General features: G+C 41.1%; 3 protein-coding genes across 8 annotated transcripts in view; 1 reads left to right on the top strand and 2 right to left on the bottom strand.

Moving 5' to 3' along the window:
• The window catches only part of LOC125017783 (nck-associated protein 5-like), a 63,900-nt gene extending 61,426 nt beyond the window's left edge, over window positions 1-2,474 (bottom strand). For 2 of the 4 annotated variants that reach the window (XM_047601270.1, XM_047601271.1), the window contains exon 1: window positions 1,868-2,474. The gene's annotated coding sequence lies outside the window, so the exon portion shown is untranslated. The remainder of the gene's footprint in view (window positions 1-1,867) is intronic. The other 2 variants (XM_047601268.1, XM_047601269.1) reach the window with 1 other exon arrangement.
• A 1,539-nt stretch (window positions 2,475-4,013) lies between these two features.
• ftcdnl1 (formiminotransferase cyclodeaminase N-terminal like 1) lies at window positions 4,014-12,874 on the bottom strand. Of its 2 annotated transcripts, XM_047601427.1 has the most exons (7): window positions 12,663-12,874; window positions 12,310-12,434; window positions 11,517-11,644; window positions 10,125-10,220; window positions 9,343-9,498; window positions 7,423-7,611; window positions 4,014-6,127 (listed from the first exon to the last, which is right to left on the bottom strand). In XM_047601427.1, the coding sequence occupies exons 3-7, from the start codon at window positions 11,629-11,631 to the stop codon at window positions 5,691-5,693; spliced, it is 993 nt and encodes a 330-aa protein (XP_047457383.1). In that variant the 5' UTR covers window positions 11,632-11,644; window positions 12,310-12,434; window positions 12,663-12,874; the 3' UTR covers window positions 4,014-5,690. The 2 variants fall into 2 exon arrangements, with proteins under 2 accessions (XP_047457383.1, XP_047457382.1); XM_047601426.1 differs by having other exon boundaries at window positions 12,310-12,874.
• A 79-nt stretch (window positions 12,875-12,953) lies between these two features.
• c12h2orf69 (chromosome 12 C2orf69 homolog) lies at window positions 12,954-21,976 on the top strand. 2 transcript variants are annotated; one of them, XM_047601425.1, is made up of 4 exons: window positions 12,954-12,970; window positions 13,245-13,534; window positions 17,179-17,417; window positions 20,179-21,976. In XM_047601425.1, the coding sequence occupies exons 2-4, from the start codon at window positions 13,295-13,297 to the stop codon at window positions 20,654-20,656; spliced, it is 957 nt and encodes a 318-aa protein (XP_047457381.1). In that variant the 5' UTR covers window positions 12,954-12,970; window positions 13,245-13,294; the 3' UTR covers window positions 20,657-21,976. The 2 variants fall into 2 exon arrangements, with proteins under 2 accessions (XP_047457381.1, XP_047457380.1); XM_047601424.1 differs by lacking the exon at window positions 12,954-12,970 and adding an exon at window positions 12,990-13,117.
• The last annotated feature ends 324 nt before the right edge of the window (window positions 21,977-22,300 follow it).

The following is a 22,300-nucleotide window of genomic DNA, read 5'->3' as shown; positions in this document are numbered from 1 at the left end:
GATCCGATCTTGTATGTAAATAATGTGTCTGGTAAACCAAAAAAAAGTAGTGTATTTCAGATCATGGCTTCATAACGAATACAAGACATCAGAGTAATTTATGTATTCATTTTAAACTCTGAAGTATATTGAGGTAGTGGCCACATTTACTATATAATCAAGCTGATACAACAACAGAAAAACCAAACTATTGTGAACTACTATAAAATGAAAACTTTCATCTAAGTTGTGACCCTGTTCTCTCCTTTTCTGTCCTCATCATAAACGCCTCGTATCCTGTGAAAGGTTTGTTGTGTTGCCACAACTCAATAGTTTAGTTGTGTCCCTACATCACCTCCAATGACTGAAGTATCAAAAGTATCAATATTTTGATTTGAGAATCGACTTTAGAGCATAAAGACCTGGTATCCCTGGGTCAAAGGGAAGTTAGTATTTGCAGCACAGGTGACAAGGTGTCACCTCTTGGCTTTAAGTCGTACCTCTCTCTCTCTTTGCTGTGTTTTTTTTGTGTTTTCTAATAAAGGTAAAAATGTGAATGTTTTAAAGACTGTCCATTCCATTCTGATGAACTGACTCATCAACTTGAGAAGTTATTTTCCAAAAACACTGATTGTAGCTTTTCTTTGCCCAAATCTACTGAAGCATTGATAGAAAGGACAGATACAGAAACAGAAACAGAAAGATTAATCCATCCAGATGTGCCAATATTTAGAATAAATGCATCTTGTTTGTTTGTTTATTAATGCTCACATTCCAGTTTATCCTCTATATTTCTCACATATTTTCCTTATTGTTCAATTGTCCAGACTTAATATTGCACTGACCACTGCAACGCATTTCTCACATGTGTGAACGTATGTGTCAATAAAGAGATAATTCTAACTCTGGATGAATAATATCACTTCCAGCTAACGCTTGTTTATGCTGACGTGTTGATGATGATCAGGCTGCATAATCTGTCAAAACACGCACAGTTTACGTCTGTGTTTTAGGACATTTATTGACATCCCTGCCCACCAACATGTAAATGTGTCAGCATGAGATACGTGAGGCTTTGAGTAACATAAGACATAATGTTTATGAAGCTTACTTCCTTTCAGCAGCTTTTACAGCCCACTACCATGATAATGCACATATTAAATAAAGCTCAGAGGAATTAAAAATGACTCGCGGGCTAATGAAGTGTGACACAGTTGCAGCATATGGCATCCCTGTTCCTTGCTAATCCACTGACCTCCGTGTAGCCTTAATGAACTAACATCCACCACTTGGTGATGATGTAGAAGATGTGCTGACCTGAGACTTTTCCCATGACTCAACAACAACAACAACAACAACAAAATGAGAAAATGAATTAATGCTTTTTGACCAAACTGAGCAGGAGAAGGAGGCTGATTTGGTTCCGTTGCATCCAGATGGAATCACTTTATCTTCCCTTGTTGTGAGAAGAACAAACAGTTTTCCCTCCCGAGCAGAATGAAGCCAAATGCTTTCAGGAGCCAAAAAGGACTTGAGTAAATTATTCATCCAGGTCTTCTGTGTCTGTGCCATCCTAGCCTACTTTCCTTAGTACTTGAGGGGGAAGCACATTTACTTGTTGCTCCCTGTGATATTTCCCAGGTCATACATTATACATGCAGCTATTCCTGCACGGTGCATGCATACAATAACACACCGATGCATTCAGTTTGCCACGGCCACGCTGTGGTGCTGAACGACACAAATACGTTCTGAAGGTTGAAGGTGCAGAAACAGAAGCTGGACCTGGATGTTGTAGTGGTAATTTTGTTTTTTTGTTTTTTTTCCACACACACAAAACCCTAATCATCATCGTGACATGATGCAGGTCAGAGCGGCGCATCCTTACCCTGCTATCTGTCCGCTATCCGCTGAGGCGGGTGTCAGGAGGTGGCGGAGACGTGTAAAGAGCTCCTCATCCGCATCACACTGGCAGCAGACCACCGGAGCAGCGGCGCACGGCGAAGAGCCACGACTCCACAATCTGGGTCAGAGCTGCCGGAGTCGTTCTCATGGCGAAAAATGAAGCCACCGAGGGGAGTGCACACGTCACGGGCCCACATGGATCCTCGCATCCAGCCACAGTCGCATCCTCTGTCTGGTCTGCAGTTGTTTTTTTTTTGGATCCAGATGAGCAAAATCCGCAAGGTGCTCACATCCACATCCACATCCACAACGCGAGCTTCCTGCTGCTAGAATATAACCTTGTCTGCACGAAGCATCACTGGCTCACTCACTGTCTCTGATTCTCCTCCTCCTCCTCCTCCTCCTCCTCCCTGCCTCTGCTGCCTAATTCACTGCTTTATCGCTCTATTTCTGTCCTTCTCTGATGCTCACCCATATTTCCACTTCACCGCGCTCTCTCTCTCTCTCCCTCTGTCTAATTCTCAGCTGTGCCCAGAGGATGTTGAGCATGTGTTCAGGGTGGGGGTTGGGGACTGCTGACTTCATAGGTGGCACGCTTACTTCCCACACCGATAGGTTAAGGATGGGGAGGGAATGGGAAAGGCAGCGTGCAGCTCGTATTTTGGATGCGCACAAGTCCCTCAGTTGTTGTTTGAATCTCTTCCATTTCATCTTGCATCAAAAACGCGAGCAGTTGAAGACCAAGAGATTAATGGTTGTGATTAACGCTGTACTTTAGTTGACTGGTGGTAAATCTGCGTGGCGATGTGTAAATCAACGCCTCTGCAGGAATGACAGAGGAGGGAAGAAACAGAAGGAAAACCTATAAACTTAGAAATTGTGTGGAACAAAAAAAGTGCCGTTTAACCCCTCTTTCTAGACAGACAAGAGAGGCACATCCTCCACATTATATCATTATATGACAAGAGCAGAGGGTGAAAGGAAGATGTGGGAGGCAAAGAGTGTGTGTAGGAATAAAAATGGAGAAACAGTGAAAGGAGGGAGAGGGGGAGGAGGAAGGAAGGCAGGGAGGGAGGGAGGGAGAGAATAGAGACAGCAGCAGCAGCAGCAAGAAAGAAAAGGAAAGAGAATATTTATAGAAAGCCAGAGAGACTGATGCAAAGAAATAAAGCTCCTCTATTTCTGTGCTGTGCCACATCTGAGATGAGTCGCTGTCAGGCTAAGTCGTCGACATCCTACGGTGCTTCTGCAGCAAAAAGATGCACACGAACTGCAGTCGCTCGCAGGAATATACGCCTTTATTTCAAGGAGATTACACACACACACACACATACACAGTCACGCTGAAAGGAAAACTGATTTGGTTTAAGGCTCCAGTGGATGTGGCTTTTGCAGTCTCCAGTAGGAAATGCACTTAATCGAGGAAATGATGGCCTTGTGACAATCATAAGTGCCATTAAGACCGAGTCACATAACCGAGGTTTAATGGGGAAGAAAATGTGGAGGGATGACATTTCTAATAGCTGTCTGTGTTGGGGAGCGAGGTGCATCTGCTGCCACCATGAAGGTCTTTTCACTGTTAGCGGAGGGAGAAATTAAATGGATTTTATAAGCTAGAAATGTGTTTTTTTTTTTTTTGCTTGCAAATTTAAAAACGTGTGTGGAGTGCAGGATACCTCTGGGCTTATGCTGTGACCTAGATTAGGCCTTGATGCTCCAGAGCCTGGCAGGCTGAGTGTGTGCGAGCGAGTGTGTGAGCTATCCATAGAGTAAATGTGTATGCATGCATGTGTGTGTGTGTGTGTGTGTGTGTGTGTGTGTGAAGATGTGGAAGAGGGAAACCATAGCAGGGAGGAGGGAGGAAGACTGAGTGTGTGCGAGTTGTGTACGTACACATGAAATGAAATGAAGCTGCATGGCTGCGCTGCTTGTGTGACTAAGAGCCTCAGCTGGATGGCGTACAAAGGGGTGAATGTTCACGCAGCTTATCCAAAGAAGCGCGCACACATCAATGACAACGGCACAGATCCTGCCTCAAAGGGCGTCCTTGCGTAACGCCAGTGCAGAAACATTTAAAATGACACAACGTGATGAATGGATGGCTAATTACGACCCAAACGCAAAAAGCATTTTCAGCTCACACAGGGATTTAATTTGTTAGTGCACAATGCTTAACAGACTTCTGTATTTAAAAAGTTTCTGTTACATTTGACACAAAACTAAACATAAATAGCCCAAGTTATTATCACCTTTTCACTCCATTAATGTGATGCTACTCATGCCTTATACTGGTCTTATGTAAGGAATGAGTGGAATCATCTCGCCCCAGTTAATTCTTGACCTGTCCTCTGGCCAAATTATCCTCCACGTTATTAAATAGTTAATCCATGCATCAGAAGCTTACATGTACAAAAGGAAGGAAACTAAACCTAAACCTCTATTTTCATCAAAACGCTGCCAAGTTACTGGATGTTTCTCTTGAGATCCAGCCCATGAGTCGTGGTAAAAATAGCCTGGTTCTCACACAGATGGTGACTCTCCCACAGAGTCATGCATGGTAAGGCAGGAAAAAAAAAATGATGGGAAGAAACTCATCAGCACAGACTCATCAGTAAACACAAGTGTCCCATTTGCTCTAAACAGGAAATGACACACACAAGAAGCACAAGAAGAGCGGCGTCACAGATTCCACTGCAGGGGACGATGTGCTGGGATTCATCAGCGCAGACACGAAACCCAGAATTAAAAAAAATCAATCTCCTTAGATCTCATTTAGCCCATGTCACATCCACTACAAAGGAAAATATTAAATTGAGAGATTTATTCCAGTTCCAGTTACTGAATGTGCGAAGAAGAAGAAGAAGAAGAAGCACGTCTGCAGCAGATGTGACCTGAAATGAACCGTCTGCCTTTTAATTTGCATCTGCGAAAAACCAAAAATAACAGAAAACGTTAAATTAAAAGAAACTGACAGAGTGGTGCATCTGTCAGCTAAAGTTTTTAGTTATTAGCATGTCCAGCTAACTAGCCACAGTAGCCACGTATTCATTGTCAAACTGAATCATTGTGTGGGATTAATCCACAGTTACATTAAATAGGATGTGAGTCCCTGCGTCCTCATATGGGGAAGAAAATGTCCTCATATGTGGACACGGGGATTATTCACTATATATTATAAGAAAGACACCGATGTGTAAGAACTTATAACAAGCATAATTGCAAACAATGAAATTCCAGCGTTGTCAAATACTTGACGCTGTAGCTCGTTGCTAAATTTGTGCATCACATCAAACTAGAAAAGTTAATAAGCATAAATAATCAAATTAAAACTGTAAAATTTGAAGAGGTTTTGTACTTTTTCTATTTTTGTCCCTGCAGAAATGAACCCTATCATGTTTTTACACCAACCAGTGTATTGACCCTTTGCTACCACTAGATGGCAGACTAGATGAAGCGTCCACTTTTGAGGACAATGGATCTAAATGAAGCAGAATAAGCTGCAATAAAACCCAAAACTTAATGTCCACATATGAGGACGCAGGGTTTCAGGAGCATAATCGAGAGCACGTGCACATTTTTTAAATAAAGATTCTTGTTTTATTGGGGAGGAAATTAGACACGTTTGAACTTTTCAACCAGCCTTCCAACATGTTGCTAACTTTTTTCTGATAAATCTACTGGTGACAGTTTCAAATTCACATTCATCTGTGTAAAATGAAACTTTCTGACTCGTCATAAACCGTCGTCAGTTCTCGTTGTAAACGAAGTGACGTCAGCTTTTAGTTTGAGGCTTCATGGATTAATCTTCACATACGGATCCTCCTCTGCTCCTTCCAGAACTCAGCGATCCCTTGAGAGAGCGCAAACTCAGCGTAGCCCCTGCACTCTCGGGGGGTGAAGCCGACCAGAGCGGTGCCCTTCGTGCCGACCCCCTGCCTCTCGGCCAGCTCGGCCACCCTGGCTGTGATGCAGGAGGCCGGCGCGTGGCAGTACGTCTGCCCGTCCACGCTGAAGGACGGCCACGGCTCACCTCCGGTCAGGTGACTGGGCGCGACCCCCTTCACGCTCTCCACGTTGCAAGCGATTTCCACAGCGCCCTCGTGAGGCAAAGCCAGCACCTGCACGCCGGGCAAACCCCCCGGGGTGGACTCCCTGATGGCCGTGGCGATGCTGCGACCCACGGCCATGTCCTGGGTGTCGATGGTGACGTTGCAGTTCATGACGTATGGACTGGCCCCGACACCTACAAGAAAACCCGCCGAACGAGACTTTAGACTGGACACGGGACATTAAATATGCTCATTGGGGTCTGTTATTTACGCTGAGGCCGGTATCTACAACCTGATGGTATCAGGATGAGGTGTTGGTTGGGTCCTGTTCTACTGATCTATTGTTCATTTCTGTGAGGTTGGGTGTTGGAAGACTAATGATTTTGGAGACTGAAAGCATGGTGTAGTAGAGGCTTTCTTTTTAATTTTATTTCCGAGAGTTTGGGGAAAATATAAGCAGATTGGATTATAATGCAGCTACAATCAATACATTTGACAATGATCCATGTGCAGCTTTAATGGATGTTTAATCTCACTGCTTTCATCTGCATCATTTCCAAACCTAATGCATGGCTGCATTTTTTATATAGACAAAAAAAAGAAAAGCTCTGATCACCTATATTACGCTGTGTTGCTAGTCAGACTGCAGTCAAGAGCCACATGTTTGAGAGGAGTTGGTGAACACAAAGACTGACTGAGCTACAGGGAGTAAATATTGGTGAAATAAATGAGGTGAAACCTCCAATGAATACTGATGTTACTCAACTGGCTGCCAACACGTTCACCAAACCAACGGTTTAAACCAGAGATCTTCAACCTTTTTCAGGCCGAGGACCAGAAACTGAGGCAAAGATAGAGAGAGAGGCCATGAACTGCCGTAAACATAAAGAATAAGCTCTGGAACCTGACAGAGTCAGCGTGTAATATGCAGGCTGCTGATTGGCTCAGCAGCGATAGGGGCGGGGCCTAATGTGTACAGGAGGCTTAGATTGACAGTGTGAAGCTGTTGAGACAGAGTGAAGTGTTTACTGAAAGTTAACACCTTCTGCCTCCATTTATCTCTTCACTAAAATATGTTGGATTCATGTTGATGTGTGTTTAAAGAAATTTAAATCTGTGGGAGAAAAATGTCCGGTGGAAATTAAAAAAAAAAAAAAAGAAATCTAAAATGTCTAATCAACCAAAGATATTTGAGACCCTGCAGTACATCCACGGACCCCTACGGCTGAAGAATTATGGTCTGGGCCATGGTCCACTCCATGTTTTCAAGCTTCCCACCTTGTTTTTATCCTGAGGTAGTTCTGGTAGAGCTTGGACTAAAGTTCTGGGTCATTATGTTGCTATAGGATGAAGCTCTGACCAACTTTACCAGAGGAAACTGATGCTGTTCTAAAACTTTTGACCGGTTGTGTAACTCTGATTTGTCAGATACAAAGTCCTGCGTTTTCTAATCGAGGCAAACACACTGTAACTTGAATCTCTCACTCACCTGTGAGGCCGAACCGTTTCTGTGGCGGTGGCCCCACGTCGGGCCTGATGGTCAGCAGGTCGGTCGTCTTCTTAAACCAGCCCATCTCCTTCCTCCTGTGGGCCAGGCCTCGCTGCAGGGGGGCGTCCGCCCAGCCGAACAGGAAGGCACTGGTGCCCCGGACCCTCTCCGTTAGTCCCCGAGCCACAGCTGAGCCCAGACGAGAACGCAGCAGCGTTACGTTGACCAGCAGCTCATCACAATCACATGCACATGATTTCAGAAACATGAGAACCACGGGAGCGTGACAGACTAAACACACCTGAGGGGGTGTAATTCAGGCAGACGGAAAAATACGGACAGAAGGCTGACTTATTATGTGCACGCATGATATAATATAAAATAATATAATAAAGACAGCTTGTTAGTGAGTTTGCCAATTACCATTCTGCAATCACACCACACACATTAGCATAGCGGGAGCGCACGTCAGGCGCACAGGCCACATGCTCATTATCAGCAACACACATGGTCGCGACGTCGGCTGGGAAACTGTGAAACTAATCAACAGCACAGGAAACAAAAGAGGATCTCACATCATCAGGCACGAGACACGCTCCTAAAAATAGTACGAGTGAGCTCATTACAGTACGCTCCATCTCTGCTCTACATGCAGTAAAGAGGGGAATCATAAGGGTCAGAGTGGTCAGTGGTTAATGGTCGACATTCCTCTGGGTCATATGTGGGACAAAAGTAGCTTTTTGAATCGTGCATGAGTTGTGTTTGAGTAAATGCTGCATGATGCAATGTTATTTTCTTCTGATTTCATTGATAAAAGTCATTACATGTCAAATCGGATCCAACCAAAAAACATCTTATTGTTTTTTTAACGTGTGCCAACTTCAATTCCTCAAGAACAAAACCACTTAGAGTGATTTTGACTTTTGTGATAGAAACTTCAGAGTCTTGTCTTTCAAAAGAGACCAAGACCATGAATGAGCTCCAACATGTTCATGAGCAGCGTTCAGTTTACTTTGGGTATGTCCTATTTTGTTTTGTTTTTTGTTTTGTTTTGTTTGTTTTTTTGGTAAAATGGCTGGAATGATAAGAGGTTGAAAGAAAATTACAGCCGTTAATTAGAGAGAGTTTGTGCAACTAGAGAATGGAGCATCTGATCTGTCCCTCTATGCTGATTGGTTCTGAGCTGGTCACGTGTTTCATGGCGCCATGTTGGATCCATCTAACCAAACTCCACCGTTTCCATCATGATAATACTAATGCTAATACTAAATGACAGTAAGACTGGTTTAATTTTGACTATTTCTGAGTATTTATAATTTTTCTGTGTACTTTGAACCTTTTAATGGTGATGGATGAACACGGAGACTGAGGAGAAGGTAAACACAGCTCCATGACTGATGAGGTGATTGGGCTACAAAGCATTTAAGATATTTAAAGGAAGTAGACGCTGGGATATTTAAGTGAGGACCTTTTACATATTGACAGACGTTGGTAATAACATTTATAGGCCCGTTAATGGTGAAAATAAGACATTTATTTCAACATCCGCCCCATAGTGTTACACTGTAGAATCTAAGCTCTGATGTAGCAAACATGGCGCCATGGTTTGAGTTGGACAGACTCTCTTTAACATACGGCTCTGATTACAAACACCCACTCCAAAGCATAAATACACTTTCAACTCACATCTCATGCATACATCAGCCCTGATTTCTGTTTGCATGCACACACTGGATGCTTTATATTATCTGGTCCACTGACTAAACTCAACTCTTCTCTGTCTGAAGCAGCTGTTGGACAGAATAATAATCAAAAGAAGAGCCCGAGCCCAGAAAGCTAATGAGCAGATACAGTGACATGATCAATTCAGCGGACGGGGACATATTTACAAACGCACTCGGGTCACAAATGACATCTCACCTCGAGCCTCTTTAGCACAGTCCTCCACTCCGACCTCCTCCCCGAGGGGGTAGATGGGTACGAGGTCGACGGAGCCCATGCACGGGTGGACCCCTGTGTGGGCGCGCATGTCAATCAGCCCACACGCCTCCTCACATGCAGACAGAACCGCCTCCGCTGGAACACACCAGAAATAACATCAAACGCACACACTGTCGCAGCCACGACGCGCCGCAAACAGTCGTTATGTAAAAGACGTCTGCAGACACGTATGTCGGACGCAGAGCTGTAAACCACGGCTGCTTGGTTTCATCGTGTTTCCGAAAAGTGTTCAAGGAGATGAAATGTTCTCTATGATATTTGTCAGAATTATTTTTGTGTGTGTTTAAATCTCTGACAAATCCTATTAAAGGATTGTAGAGCCGGGGCTGCAGCAGCACGACTGACTCTGCAGGAGAATTTCATGTTATTGGCTCTTTACGTTGTAGCTTTAGTTATTTTATAGCGTTTTATTTAAGCTTTAATGAATGCAATTATAACAGGCTAACCAGCACTTTACACTAGACACTTCTTAACCTCATATTTTACATTAGCAGCACATTACAGATTGTGTTTTGTGTGTTTCATGCTTGTAGCTCAAAAAAGAAATTACACCTTATATTTTATGTTTCTGCTAAATCTGGAGCAGACATCCATTCATGTCTTTGACACCGATTAATGTGTGTGCACATTTTACATAAACCTAATGAAAAAAAAAAAAAAACAGAATGCAAACATATAACATCCCATAATAACAGACTCACTGACTGAGTGGATACTGGCTACGATGGTGATGACGGAGCGGTTGTAGTCGTGATCATTGAAGATGTTCAGCACCGTGGTTCCCTCTCGTCTGACGCCTGACGAACAATAATTACACACAATTCAAATATCTGTAAATTATGTTTCAGCCTTATATAAGTTCACTACTAAGGCATCTGGGTCCCTCATGCACTGTAAAACAATGATTCATTAGTGTCAGTAAGTACAGCTCAAATTCAAGAGTGTTTGTTATGTGTATATATTATAATGAGTAGTACATGAATATTTCTGCTTTAACTCAACATAGAGGCGCATTCAGTTTGCACAACTTAAAATTTATTCTGACTGACTTACATAAATAAGTTACAGTACAAAAAAAAATAAGGTCACAATTTGCATGAACATTTTTGAGTAGAATGAAAGGGAAAGAAATAAGTTAGAGTAAATAAGAGGAGTAATTTGCTGCTTTCGATTCTGTGAGTAACGATAAAGCGTTGTATATTATTATTTTATCACAATTAAAATTAAGTTTGTTTAAATTAAATAAGCTTGTAGAGGCAAATCGTGTTACTTTTACCAAAGTAACTGAGTTGGCCAACTAGAAAAGTCTTATGGCATGTACTCAATATTAGCTAAGATGAAATAACTTAAAAAAAAAAAACTGTTACATCAAATTTTTACGTTGAGCCAACTCCTCATTTTTTAGAGTGTTTTAGCAGATGTGTTAAACTTTCCTCGTAGCCAAACCTACCAACGTGTATATTTTAATTTCTTTTCCCTCAGACTTTAAGAGATTTAAATGGAAAATAATCAGTCAAACTTAAATGCTTCAGTTTGTAGGTTTATGTGATGTTTTTGTAATTTAATCGTCGTCTTGGTTGGAAAGACAGTTAGAGTTGAAACTGAGTGCAATGTGTTGATCATGTGTCTATTTATTGTGTTTCATAAAGGACCTAGGGCTGATATCAGACTTTCACTTCACGATTATCGTGGAAAAAAAAATGTCACAATAACAATGTGAACAATCACGTAAATAATAACGGCAAAATCCAGGAAATGCATTTTTAACTTTATTTATGCCGTTTTCACTCTTTTGGGAGATGAATTAGACTCAAAATAACAGCAGAACTGTGTTCAAGTGGCACTGGATCATTTACACTGTATCATTATGTTCATTTTTAACACGATATTGAGATTTAATTTTTTTAATACCACAATTATGGTTGATCCTGGTGTAACACAACAAATTTGAACAATAAGCTTGTGCAGCAGCTTCTTGGTTGTCTGCAGACTAAAAAAGTAGATATTCTACACTTCACAAACACAGGGGTCACATCTGAGTGAAATGCAAATGGTGTCAGTGTGTGGAAGTGAAGTTGGTAAATCCAGCTTGCCTTCAGAGTTGTACAGGGCTGCTCTAGCCACGGTCTCCACCAGGTCTTTGCTGCGAGCCTCAGAGACGTTGAGGAGACACGCCACCAGCTGTCGGCCCAACGAGGCTGAGGCCATGTTTCTGACCAGACTGAGGCGAGAGATGAAGCAAGTTACAGTATTAGAGCTACTAAACAATAAAGTGAAATGTCTATGTCTCTATGATGGGATGCAGGAAGCGTCACTTTAAAGTAAAAGCTCTTAATGTATCAATGTTGCACCTACACCTACAAAATAATAACTGTTTCTGCTCCTTGGTATTAAGTGGAATATATTGAAATGAGGATCCCATCTACGGAGGACCAGCTCTACCCTTAATTAAAAATAAATGAATAGATTCAAAAATACTACAGATATATTCCATAAATAAATAAACCAGTTAATGCCTAAATATATATTTATGCCATAAATAAATACCTAAAAATATGTATTGTGTGGTGTACAACGCAGATCAACCAATAGACGAAAAGTTCAGCGAGTATGGACAGTCCCCTCATCTGCATTACATTTAATTGTGCATGAAGTCTGTGCATCAATAAATAAATAAATAAATAGCAGTAATGCATTTATTTATAGCATAAATATTTAGGCATTTATTTAATTGTAATTATGGCAGAGTTGGTCCTCCATAGACATCTACAGCTCGTTTGTGGAGCTTTTGCCATGTGGCTCAAGTGACAATAACAATACAGATAATATTATAAAACATCCAGTGGATGTGAGCTGCTGCAGCCTGTAAAATGTTTGTTGAGTTACCTTTATGCAGGTGAAGGGAGTTTCCTTATGTCCAGACTTAATCATTCAAGCGTGCAACAGTTTTTTACAACGCAGCCTGTTGGGATCATCAAGAGTAGAGTTGCTCCATATCTGCAACCATGTACCTGTTAGGGAACAGGTTCAAAGTTCAACTTGTTGCTAACTAACTAACTAACTGGATGCAGTGTTCGAGTCAAAGCATGTGGCAGCAGCCAACATGTCAGTGGATCACTCGACGCAAAAGTTAATGCACTTTCTCTCGTCATGTGAGGTTGTACTCTACGTAACCACGGGGCTGTTCGTTTGGAGAAACACAAACAAATCCCCGTTTGTTCAGATTTTCGGACACGTACCGAAGTGTGCAGCACCGTTTAGATTTTAGAGTGTTTAGCTAAAGCTTGCAAGATAGTTCACTCCCGTTAGCTAAACACTGGGTCCATCTCTGTCCTGAATTAATGCCTTTATGGCTATAATAGTATTATAAAAAATACTTTACAATCAGTATTAGCGACAGTTAACATTTACTCATAATTACTGATGGATATAGTCGTTTAGATGTTTATTTTGTCACCAGTGTCGGAAGCGGAAGTGCGTGGCAGGGAACCATCTCGCCAATGATCATCTTTGGAGACGATGTTTGGGCATGCGCAGAAGCTCTAACGTAAGTTGAACCCAGGCAAACTGGGGCAGCGTTTCTGGTTTGTTTTTGATAAACAGCGCCTCTTTGTGGAGAAAACAGTAAAAAAGTAAACGATTTTTAAGATGGCCAACGGAAGAATACGACGTATGCTGATACGTATTTTTGTCGGTGCGTCGTAATAAACCTCTCGGGCCTTGTGTTGACGCTATCGGTGGCAGCAGCAGCTTCATGGATTGACTGCGCAGAGACCGAAAACCAACCAACTCTTTTTCTCTCATTTAAATCCATGCACCAGGGCACCAGAGAGGCTGTGGTGGGCTTCGCTTTGATAACTGCTGCCAAACCATGAGCTTTGGAGCGGGGACGACATCCTCGGAGCTCCGGGGGCTGCACAGCCCCGCCGGGAGGGATGCATGCCCCGGGCTGCAGAGGCTGCAGCGGCTGCCCCAGGTCCCCGGACAGGTCCCGGGGAGGGTGAACGACCTGCTGCTGCTACGACCCGACAACACGGATGGTGAGAACGACTCACAGGGGAAGGAGAAGAGCCGTAACAAGCATGTGGTGTTCTTCCACGGGGACATACAGGTGAGTGGGAGGGGAGGGGTTTCAGACAGGTGTACATGCATCACTGTAATCCCGTATAGCCCCTCATTTTAGTTCAGGAGCCACACACCAACCTAATTTGATATATAATAACCGGCCGCAGTTAAAGTTAACCCTTTGTGACAGGCATGTGCTTATCGATCCACAAATATCGATAAACCACATCTAAACATGTGGTTTTGATATCGATCCAAACATCAACATATCGATACCAAGTCCGCTCTCACAAGAAATATTTTTATGAATCTGTAATCGGTTCTAAAAAAGTAAAGACCTGAGAAAGACCTCGATGATGGAAGCCCTTAAATTCAGAGAGGCATGTATTTACAAAAACACAATGAAAGAGAATATCGAAGTCAGAGCGACTGGTCTTAGTTTCAGTTTTGTTTGTTTGAGGTTTTAAAAAAATCTGTCTGATATTTGGCATATTTGGATATAATTCTTACCAGATGTATGAAATACATTTTACATGAGATGACATTAAAAGTATCCTTGCTGTTAGCCTTGCTATTACCAGGGCTTTGTAGACTTTAGACCCCTTCAGTGAATGTAAACAGTGTGACGTTTTTTGAAGGGCGGGGCTTAGCTGGAGGCAAAACAAATAACTAAAGTAACGAGGCAAAGTTACTTGTCAATTAAATTTGTCTATCTACACAATTAAATGCACACATGATGCCAGCTGCTATTTTCTAAGACTTTAGTCTAGACTACTAGCTAGCATAAGGCTAGCATAAGGCTAGCATAAGGCAAGGTTAACTTCAAACTTAACACTGGGAAAGCTATCCTGTCCCGCTCCTGTAGGCTGAGCACTGCGGCATATTTTAACTTTTAATCCATAGTTGGCCAGACTCTCTCTAATATACGACTCTTGGTATTACTTGATGTCAGAAGGAAAAATATTGGCACATCCCTAAGTTATTAGTATGAAGTTATGGTGCGAGGAACCGATATCAGGTGGTGATGGAGAAGGTAAGAGAACTTTCCACCATGAATCTGTAGAAATCTGTTCTTAATGATGTTTGCAGCGTTCAAGGACCACATCACGTCCCTGGAAACGTGAACTTGAAGGTTTTTGAAGCTGTTGCCCGTTTCCTCAGCTTCTCTTCCAATGACATAATAATATGATAACATAATAACCTTTAAGTAACGACAACTCCAGATTTTTACATTTGTTTTAGTGCACAGAAGACGCACAAGTAAACTAGGAGAATGTTTACATTTAATAAACTATCCTTTAAAATTGAGATAAAAAAAGAGAAAATTCTTAAGAAAATTAGTGTAATTTGGGCTCATTGCTGTTTAGTCCTGAGTCTCAGTGTTGAGCTCTGTCACTTCTCTTTCTAAAAACGTGAATAAATTAGGAATAGAAGTTGAAATATTGCAGTCTTCTATGTAATTCCTCCTCTTATGTGTTGTTGTGCGTGCAAGGGCCTGGTTTCTGTTGCTTTTTATTGTACAGTAGTAACGTATGATTCATGTTATAATGAATCCATCATCACATGAAAGCACCACTTTAAGACTCATGTGCATTGAAACATGGTTCCCTGTGCAATGAAATTCCTCTTTTGCCGTCCACACAATTGAGTAACAATATAGAAATAGGACAGAAAAAGTTGCATGTGAAATAACTAGTGCAAATATCATGTGCGAATAGGAACAAAGTCTGATGGCAGTGGAGGGAAAAAGGACTTTCTCAGGAATTCCTTGTTTATTAGAAGCTTATTGAATTCAGTTAATCATGGGTGGTGGTTTGAAAGTAATCAGCTTTATAATCTGTTTGGTTTCTTTAATGTGTAGCTTCATTTCCAGGATTGTGGTCAAATAATTTGCAAAAGTAAAAAGGAATTTAAAGCCACAAACAATTTGCCAGGAGTGCTGCTCGGGTATAACAACATATTCCTCTGGTGCTGCTCAGTTTTAAGGATCTCAGATTTGAAGCATGTGAGCAGCTGAGGCGCTTAAGAGGACGTGTGCAATAAAAAAAAAGCCTTTATTTAAACGTGTGCATCACTTAAAATCATGCAACATGTTTCAGTCCTTCTTCAGGGCTTGTAAAAATGAAATATGCTCATATCATGCTATTAACTCAATCACCTGTGTGTTGTTGTCTGCAGGAGGTAACACATCGAGCCCGGTTGAATTAGATTCATTTGAAGGTGCAATTTAATTTGCACCAATCTGCAAATTCAAAGCCACACACGGGAATTAAAAGCAGTGAGTCTGAGGGCGGTTATCGCTGCAGATATCTGACCCCGCCACACTTGGCTGCTCTCGGATGCTTTGATATCAAGTTGAGTTTATTTTTACGGCGCCTCTATGAGCTCAGTGAACGGTCACCGGTGGTTTCTGAGAGCAGTGATGGTTCTACGCGCCGACCAGAGCCAAACCGGTTCGGTCCCACTCCTGTTTGTTTTGGCTGCGAGTTGCATCAGCTCAGAAAACTCAGCCCCGTTATCTCTATCATGGATTTGTAATGATCACACGTTGCCCTAAAGATACAGAGCTGCAGCTCAGCCGCAGTGTTTATCTGGACTCCATTTGACTGGAATGCACATCGATATGTAAACAAGTATGACTTGTGAAACATTTGTGTGTTTGAGGGAGCAGAGTCACGCTGAGTCCTGCCCAGCGGCCGTTCAGTCTTTTCATATCGCCTGCTCTGTTTCTGTCCTCAATTCATTAGGCAGCTCTTCAGGCCGGTGTTAATATTCTCAGAGTGTCGTGGTATTTCTCAGGAGGCCGTCGTCTGTAGAGGATGCTCCGACAGTTTCCATGTAAATAAACAGAATGAGGCTGTTGTTTTGAGTCAGGACTTAATCTCGGAGCTTTGTTTAGTTCTGATGAATAACTTCTGCAAATATCTTTTTATTTAATCATTCTTTCTTAATATTTAACATTTAATATCACAGCAAACAGGGTTCTTTATGTAAAAACCACAATAAAATTAAAACAGTAAAAACAAAAGTCCATGTATGTTGTGATCATTGGATTTTCTGTTCAGAAAATGTATTAAATTATTTTAAAATTTAAAACTTCAAATGGAAATTTAAGGCATTTTTCTTTATCAGAGTCAAGAATGGACGAACAAAACTTTAAAAAAATGAATTTGCATTTAAAAAAGTTTGAAGACAAACAAAAAAGTTGCATGTTTTTTTCATATTTTTCAACTGGAAGTTGCTGTTTTTCAAAGTAAGAGCACGTATGAGGACGTTACTGTGTTTATGGCCAGAGCGCCCACATATATGACTTCTGTCTGTGGTTTCCTAAAATGTCTTTAGAAACTTACTCTAAACAAGACTTTTCATCTGCAGAAATCTCTGCATGCATATCAGAGTAATGTTAGCTAGTAGCTAACTGTTCCCTGATAAGATGGAGTTATTTTTAGTTTTTATCTGAAATATGAGGCTTAGTTTTTCTGCAGTCATGTCCTTTTTTCCCTGAGACTCTTCTATTGTTTAGAAAATCAATGTGCTGATTCATGTCCTTCAACTTCTGCTACACAGATGTATTTTTCCTGTATTTGTGTGAAGCTGGCTGAGATCCAGTCTAATGGATCTGCTTGTGATGTCCAGTGTTTGTTGGTGTGTGTGATGCAGATGTAAACTGATGATAACCTGCTTGTGCAGAGCTTCCAGGAGGAGATGGCCCTGCAGCCTGAAGGAGCCCAGTTTGTGTCGTGGAGTCTGGAGCAGGTCGCCGTCACGTTGGGCCGGCGTTTCCCCGACAGACACGTCTGGGTGGTGAGAGCCTCCCGCATGTACCTGCACAAGTTCAGCTGCTACCACAACTTTGTAGAGAGCAACATGTTCGGGGCTCCGGAGCACTCTGCCTACTCGGCCAAGTTCGGAGCTTTCTGCCACCTCAGGTGCTTTTCCATCGCTTGCTTCTTGACTGATGTCGTGTCGCGTGGTGAAGTGGAGGGTTTGACTGAATGTTTGGTTATTACCTTGCACGTTAGAGAAGGTCTGCAGGTGGACGGTTGACTTTATAAGTCAGGCTCATGAAATGAGAGGAGGTAGATGTTTTTTTTTTAGAGAAAAAGGCAAATTTTTAAGACTTCTGAAGTGGTGAAACTAAACTTTGGACTAGGGAAGAGCATTAGGGCCACTGCTATTTATTTATTTACATATTCACTTGTCGAATTAAGTACAGTCTTCCTGCCTATAAGTGTCTCAGGTCTCGTCTGCTGAGTGTACATTTGTAAATATTATTTTAGTTTATTTAAGTGTTTCTGTTTTTAGTGCCTTGTTTTTGGACCTTAGAATCTAATGAGTTTGCTCCATCTTCATTTCACCTTTATAATAAACATGTCTATGTATCTTATTTATTCCTCTTAGCCTCTGTTCCAGCTCGTGTGGTCCCTCATACTGAGAAACACACTGTGTTTGTGAGATAAAAGAGAAACTATGTCTTTGTGACTAAAGTCTAAGTTTAGTTTCACCACTTCATGTAGAAACAGTCACATGTTCTGGTTGTTATAGACTCAAAAGGTCAACTTTTGTGTGAACAACACAGAGAAACTAATGCAACGAACAAACTGGACGACTACACAAGAACATTGTTAACAAGCTGCAACTCATTCAGAATTCTGCAGCACGAGTTATTTTAAAATCCTTACACTGGCTCTGCGTTAGTTTTCGTATTGATTTTAAAGTTATTTTATTAGTTTTTAAAGCACTTCATGGACTTGAATCAAACAATCAGTCAAATCTTATTTCTGTAGCACCTTTCAGGACAAGTGAATACTATTCATAGTGTTTCACATTTTAATTGACAAATATATATAAAAAAGTGGAACAAACAACAACAAAAAAAGGACATGGACACTAATGCAAACTGTAAAAAGGATGAGTTAAAATAAGATCAATATAAAAATAAATACGAATAAATGAATAAGAATATAAAATTGATACAATTTGAAAACATAATAAAATATAACAACATTAAAAGTAGAATGAGATAAAATGCAGAATAAAAATATAGAACAAAATATAGAAGGATAATAAAAAATATAATAAATAACAAATACGAATATAAAACTGTAAAATAGAATGAAACGACTATAAGACTGTGAGATAAAAGCCAGATAGTAGAGATGTGTGTTTATTCCACGTTTAAAAGCATCAGTGTCTCTAACTCTCAGATCCACCAGTGGATTGATCCACAGTTCTGGTTCTACTCTGTGGATCAGTCAAAGACTTAATAAAACATCTGTGAGATATGATCTGGTGCAAGTCCAATAAAAAAACTAATGAAAGAACTTTATACTCAATATAAAAACTCTGGCTCATATCTTTTATCCTCCTGAGACCCGGCGTCCTCATATGGGGACGTTAGGTTTGTGGCAGCTTATTCTGCTTCGTTTAGACCTGTTTTTAAACGAGGGGACACGTTTGTCTCCCGTCTGGTTGTAGCGAAGGATCTAATTAACTTTCCTACTGTGACTATTCTGTTAATAGTAAATTAGCAAGAAGTCGTTTGAGGACGTCGGGATTTTATTGTTTCCAGTTTTGCATTAAGAAAAACAGTTTTATATATTTTGTTACACATTGGAAACTTTATTGTAACTGTGAAATAATTCAAAGTGTCCACATATGAGGACATAATTCTTTTCAAAAACGACTTCCAGTTCAAAGATGATGCTCATTTTTTCTTAGTTCCCACTGAACCCTGATACCTTGAAGAAATTGAAATAAAATAAAAGCTTCTCAAAAGGATCTCAGATGGTTAAATGTTCCACAGAATAGAACAGAAACATTTGGTGATGCTGCTTTCAGCCACTAGGATCCTAAACTGTGGAACCGTCACCAGTGGATCTGAGAGGAGTTAGAGACACTTTTAAACGTAGACTAAACACACAACATCTTAATCTGGGTTTATGACATAGTCTTAAAGTTATTTTATTCTATTTTACTGTTTTATATTCTCGTATTTTAATTGTTATCTTTATTTGAGTGTTTCTATATTTGTGTCCTGCATTTTACTTCATTCTATTTTTAATGTTCTTTAAGGATCCATGAGGTAAATTAGCTTAGCTGCACATAAAAGAAACACTCTTAAAGAACGTGTAAAAAATAAAATGAGATTTGATTAAAATAATAAAAAAAAGAATATTATTTAATAAAATAAACAATGTAATCGTACTGTGTTCATCAACTTTATATTTTTATTTATTTATTTTCATTCCATGCAAATGAATTTTCGGTGCAATGACTCAGAGCTCAGCAGGAAAACAGACACATCATGCAGTATATAAGTGTATATATATAGGATAAATTTATTGCACTGTACGGTAAAAGTGGAGAAGTCCTGTGTGGACGAGGACAATGGAAATGTTTGATATTAATCTTTTATTTTAGCTTGTCCTGTTTAGCATCAGTCTCCTTCTTCTTTTCTCACTTTTTGTATTTTTGTCAGTCAAAATGTGAAGTTGCTATAGAAATAAAATTAGATTTTTTCGTTTCAAAGAGCATGATGACAAAAAAAGAGAGAAATCTTCCTCCTCTCATCTTTTTTTTTTTTTGTTTCTCGTGGCCCTAACGTTTCCTCCGTCCATGTCACTATGAACGAGGCCCGTGTTGTCGTCCCCTGTGTGCTGACGTTGTGTTGTCCTCCCCGGTCCCCAGGGCCCTGCTGAGCCACGGGATGCAGCGCGCCGACCTGCCAAACCCCCTCCAGCCAGAAGGGGGCGCCGACGCCATCCCCCCGGGGTTCTCTCTGACCCTGGTGGGCTTCAGCAAAGGCTGCGTGGTCCTGAACCAGATGGTGTACGAGCTGGCCGGGGCCCGGGCCGACCCGCACATGTCGCCCTTCGCCAAGCGCATCACGGACATGTTCTGGCTGGACGGGGGGCACCCGGGGGGCAGCGAGACCTGGGTCACGGACAAGCTGGTCCTGAGGGAGCTGGCCGCCAGCGGCGTGTCCATCCACGCCCACGTCACCCCCTACGAGGTGCGAGACCCGATGCGGGCCTGGGTGGGCCGCGAGCACGGACACTTCATCAAGACGCTGGAGGAGTTCGGGGCCTGTCCCAGCAACAAGCTGCACTTCGAGGACGAGCCCCCCTCCATCGAGAACCACTTCAGGGTCATCCAGGAGTTCTGAGCGACGGCTGCAGCGCGTTAGAGAGAACAGGCTGCTGGTCTCAGCGCTTAAGGGCTCCGGGTTCAGAGGCAGGACGATGGTTATGATGATGATGATGATGATGATGCTGCTTCCGTCTTTAACATTTAGGTTTTGATTCGGTTGATTTTTTACCACTGAAGCTCCTGCTGTGGTTTGAACCACCTGCTGATGATGAGTTGCTTCTCTTTCCTTCTTTCTTTCTACTGTCAGACGCCTGAATGTCTCAGCTGACTCTGTCTCAACTAAAGCACTTATAATTATTTCATTCCTCCTTTTGCCACAAACTGCTTTTCAGTTTCAGTGCATTAGAAATAAAAACAAAACAAAAATTAAAGTCTTATTGTAGTAGCATTTATAGCAGCAATGACCAAAACATAATAAAGTAGTTTTATTATGTTTAGTAGTTGATATTAATCTGCTGATGGAAATCACATGTGTGGGTCACATGGACGTGTCAGCTGATTTAAGAATGAAGCTAGCTACTCTATTTATTATGTTTTAATTCATTAATTGATGTTAATTTGCCTTTTCTTTCGGATTCCCAGACGACTGTATGAAAGAAAATATTATTACTTGTTAGGTTTCTTTCACTACGTTACTTCTATCTTCTTTTATGCACCGATCAGACGTAACATTATGACCACATTTTCATGTTTTTTGTTGTTCTTAAAGTGTTTGTGTGCATGTGTCAAGCTGCATCCTGCTGTGGGATGGGGGGCGTCACACTCCCGTCGGTGGTCATAATGTTTTGCCTGGTGATCGGTGTGAGCTCTGTTGTGGGTGAAAACACTCGTCCTTGTCCCCGTGAATCCAGTGTCCGGATTAATGTGTTGACCTGTGGAAGCTTCAGTCGTCATATATTTGCACTAACTAACGCGGCTTCCGGCTGCTTGTGGTTTTGGCCGAATGTAACTTCCTAATCATTCCATTAAGTTTCCTCGTAGCTGTTTGAAAACCCAGAGAAAAGTTTGATTCTCTAGAATCAGCAGGTGGCAGCAGCAGCAGCAGTTATTAAAATACCAGGAAGTGAAACACAAGGTTCCTGCACATTTCTAAACTCTTTACAGTTTCCTGACTTCACTGTAAAATAAAATAGAAATAAATCAGATTTATGGTATTTGAGTAAATAGTTGTGTATCATGAAGGGGAAAAAATATTGATATGAGAATGTATCGCGATTCTTTGATTTTAAAAAAGAAAAGTCACGTTTTGGGCCGATCATGAATGATTTCCACACCTTCATCACTAACTCGTCTTCTGTACAAGTGCAATAAATTGGAAATGGATCATGTGAATTAATATTGTTTTTTGACTCAATTTGTTCAGTGAATTATTACTGATGTCATCTGATGTACATATACAAGTCGTACTTTAACAGAGTCCAGAGTATAATTGACCGTTTTTGATTACTTTTGGTTAAACCTTCATATTTCATGTTAAAAACGGTTACATTTCCTTGTTTGGTTCAGTTCTTTTCAGCACAACATCACCTGTGTCATTATACAGTTTTTTTTTTTGTTTTTGTTTTCATTTTGACAAACTGTATTAACACATTGGACCTAAAACCAGATTAAAACCATAAAATCTGAGTAGGAAAAGGTTAGATTTTACACGTTTAACAAA

Source organism: Mugil cephalus, chromosome 12 (genome assembly GCF_022458985.1).
Source record: "Mugil cephalus isolate CIBA_MC_2020 chromosome 12, CIBA_Mcephalus_1.1, whole genome shotgun sequence".
In the NCBI taxonomy this organism is placed as follows: Eukaryota; Metazoa; Chordata; class Actinopteri; order Mugiliformes; family Mugilidae; genus Mugil; species Mugil cephalus.
Note: the sequence above shows the minus strand (reverse complement) of the source record. Positions and strands in the feature narration are given on the sequence as shown.

Coding starts and splice junctions, on each gene's coding strand:
- c12h2orf69 (XM_047601424.1), top strand. CDS start 13,072: ATGGCCAACGGAAGAATACGACGTATGCTGATACGTATTTTTGTCG. Junction 13,535..17,178: donor TCTTCCACGGGGACATACAG/GTGAGTGGGAGG, acceptor CTGCTTGTGCAG/AGCTTCCAGGAGGAGATGGC. Junction 17,418..20,178: donor GGAGCTTTCTGCCACCTCAG/GTGCTTTTCCAT, acceptor CCCGGTCCCCAG/GGCCCTGCTGAGCCACGGGA.
- ftcdnl1 (XM_047601426.1), bottom strand. CDS start 11,631: ATGGCCTCAGCCTCGTTGGGCCGACAGCTGGTGGCGTGTCTCCTCAAC. Junction 9,499..10,124: donor AGCCAGTATCCACTCAGTCA/GTGAGTCTGTTA, acceptor GGTGTGTTCCAG/CGGAGGCGGTTCTGTCTGCA. Junction 7,612..9,342: donor CTGTGCTAAAGAGGCTCGAG/GTGAGATGTCAT, acceptor GTCTGGGCTCAG/CTGTGGCTCGGGGACTAACG.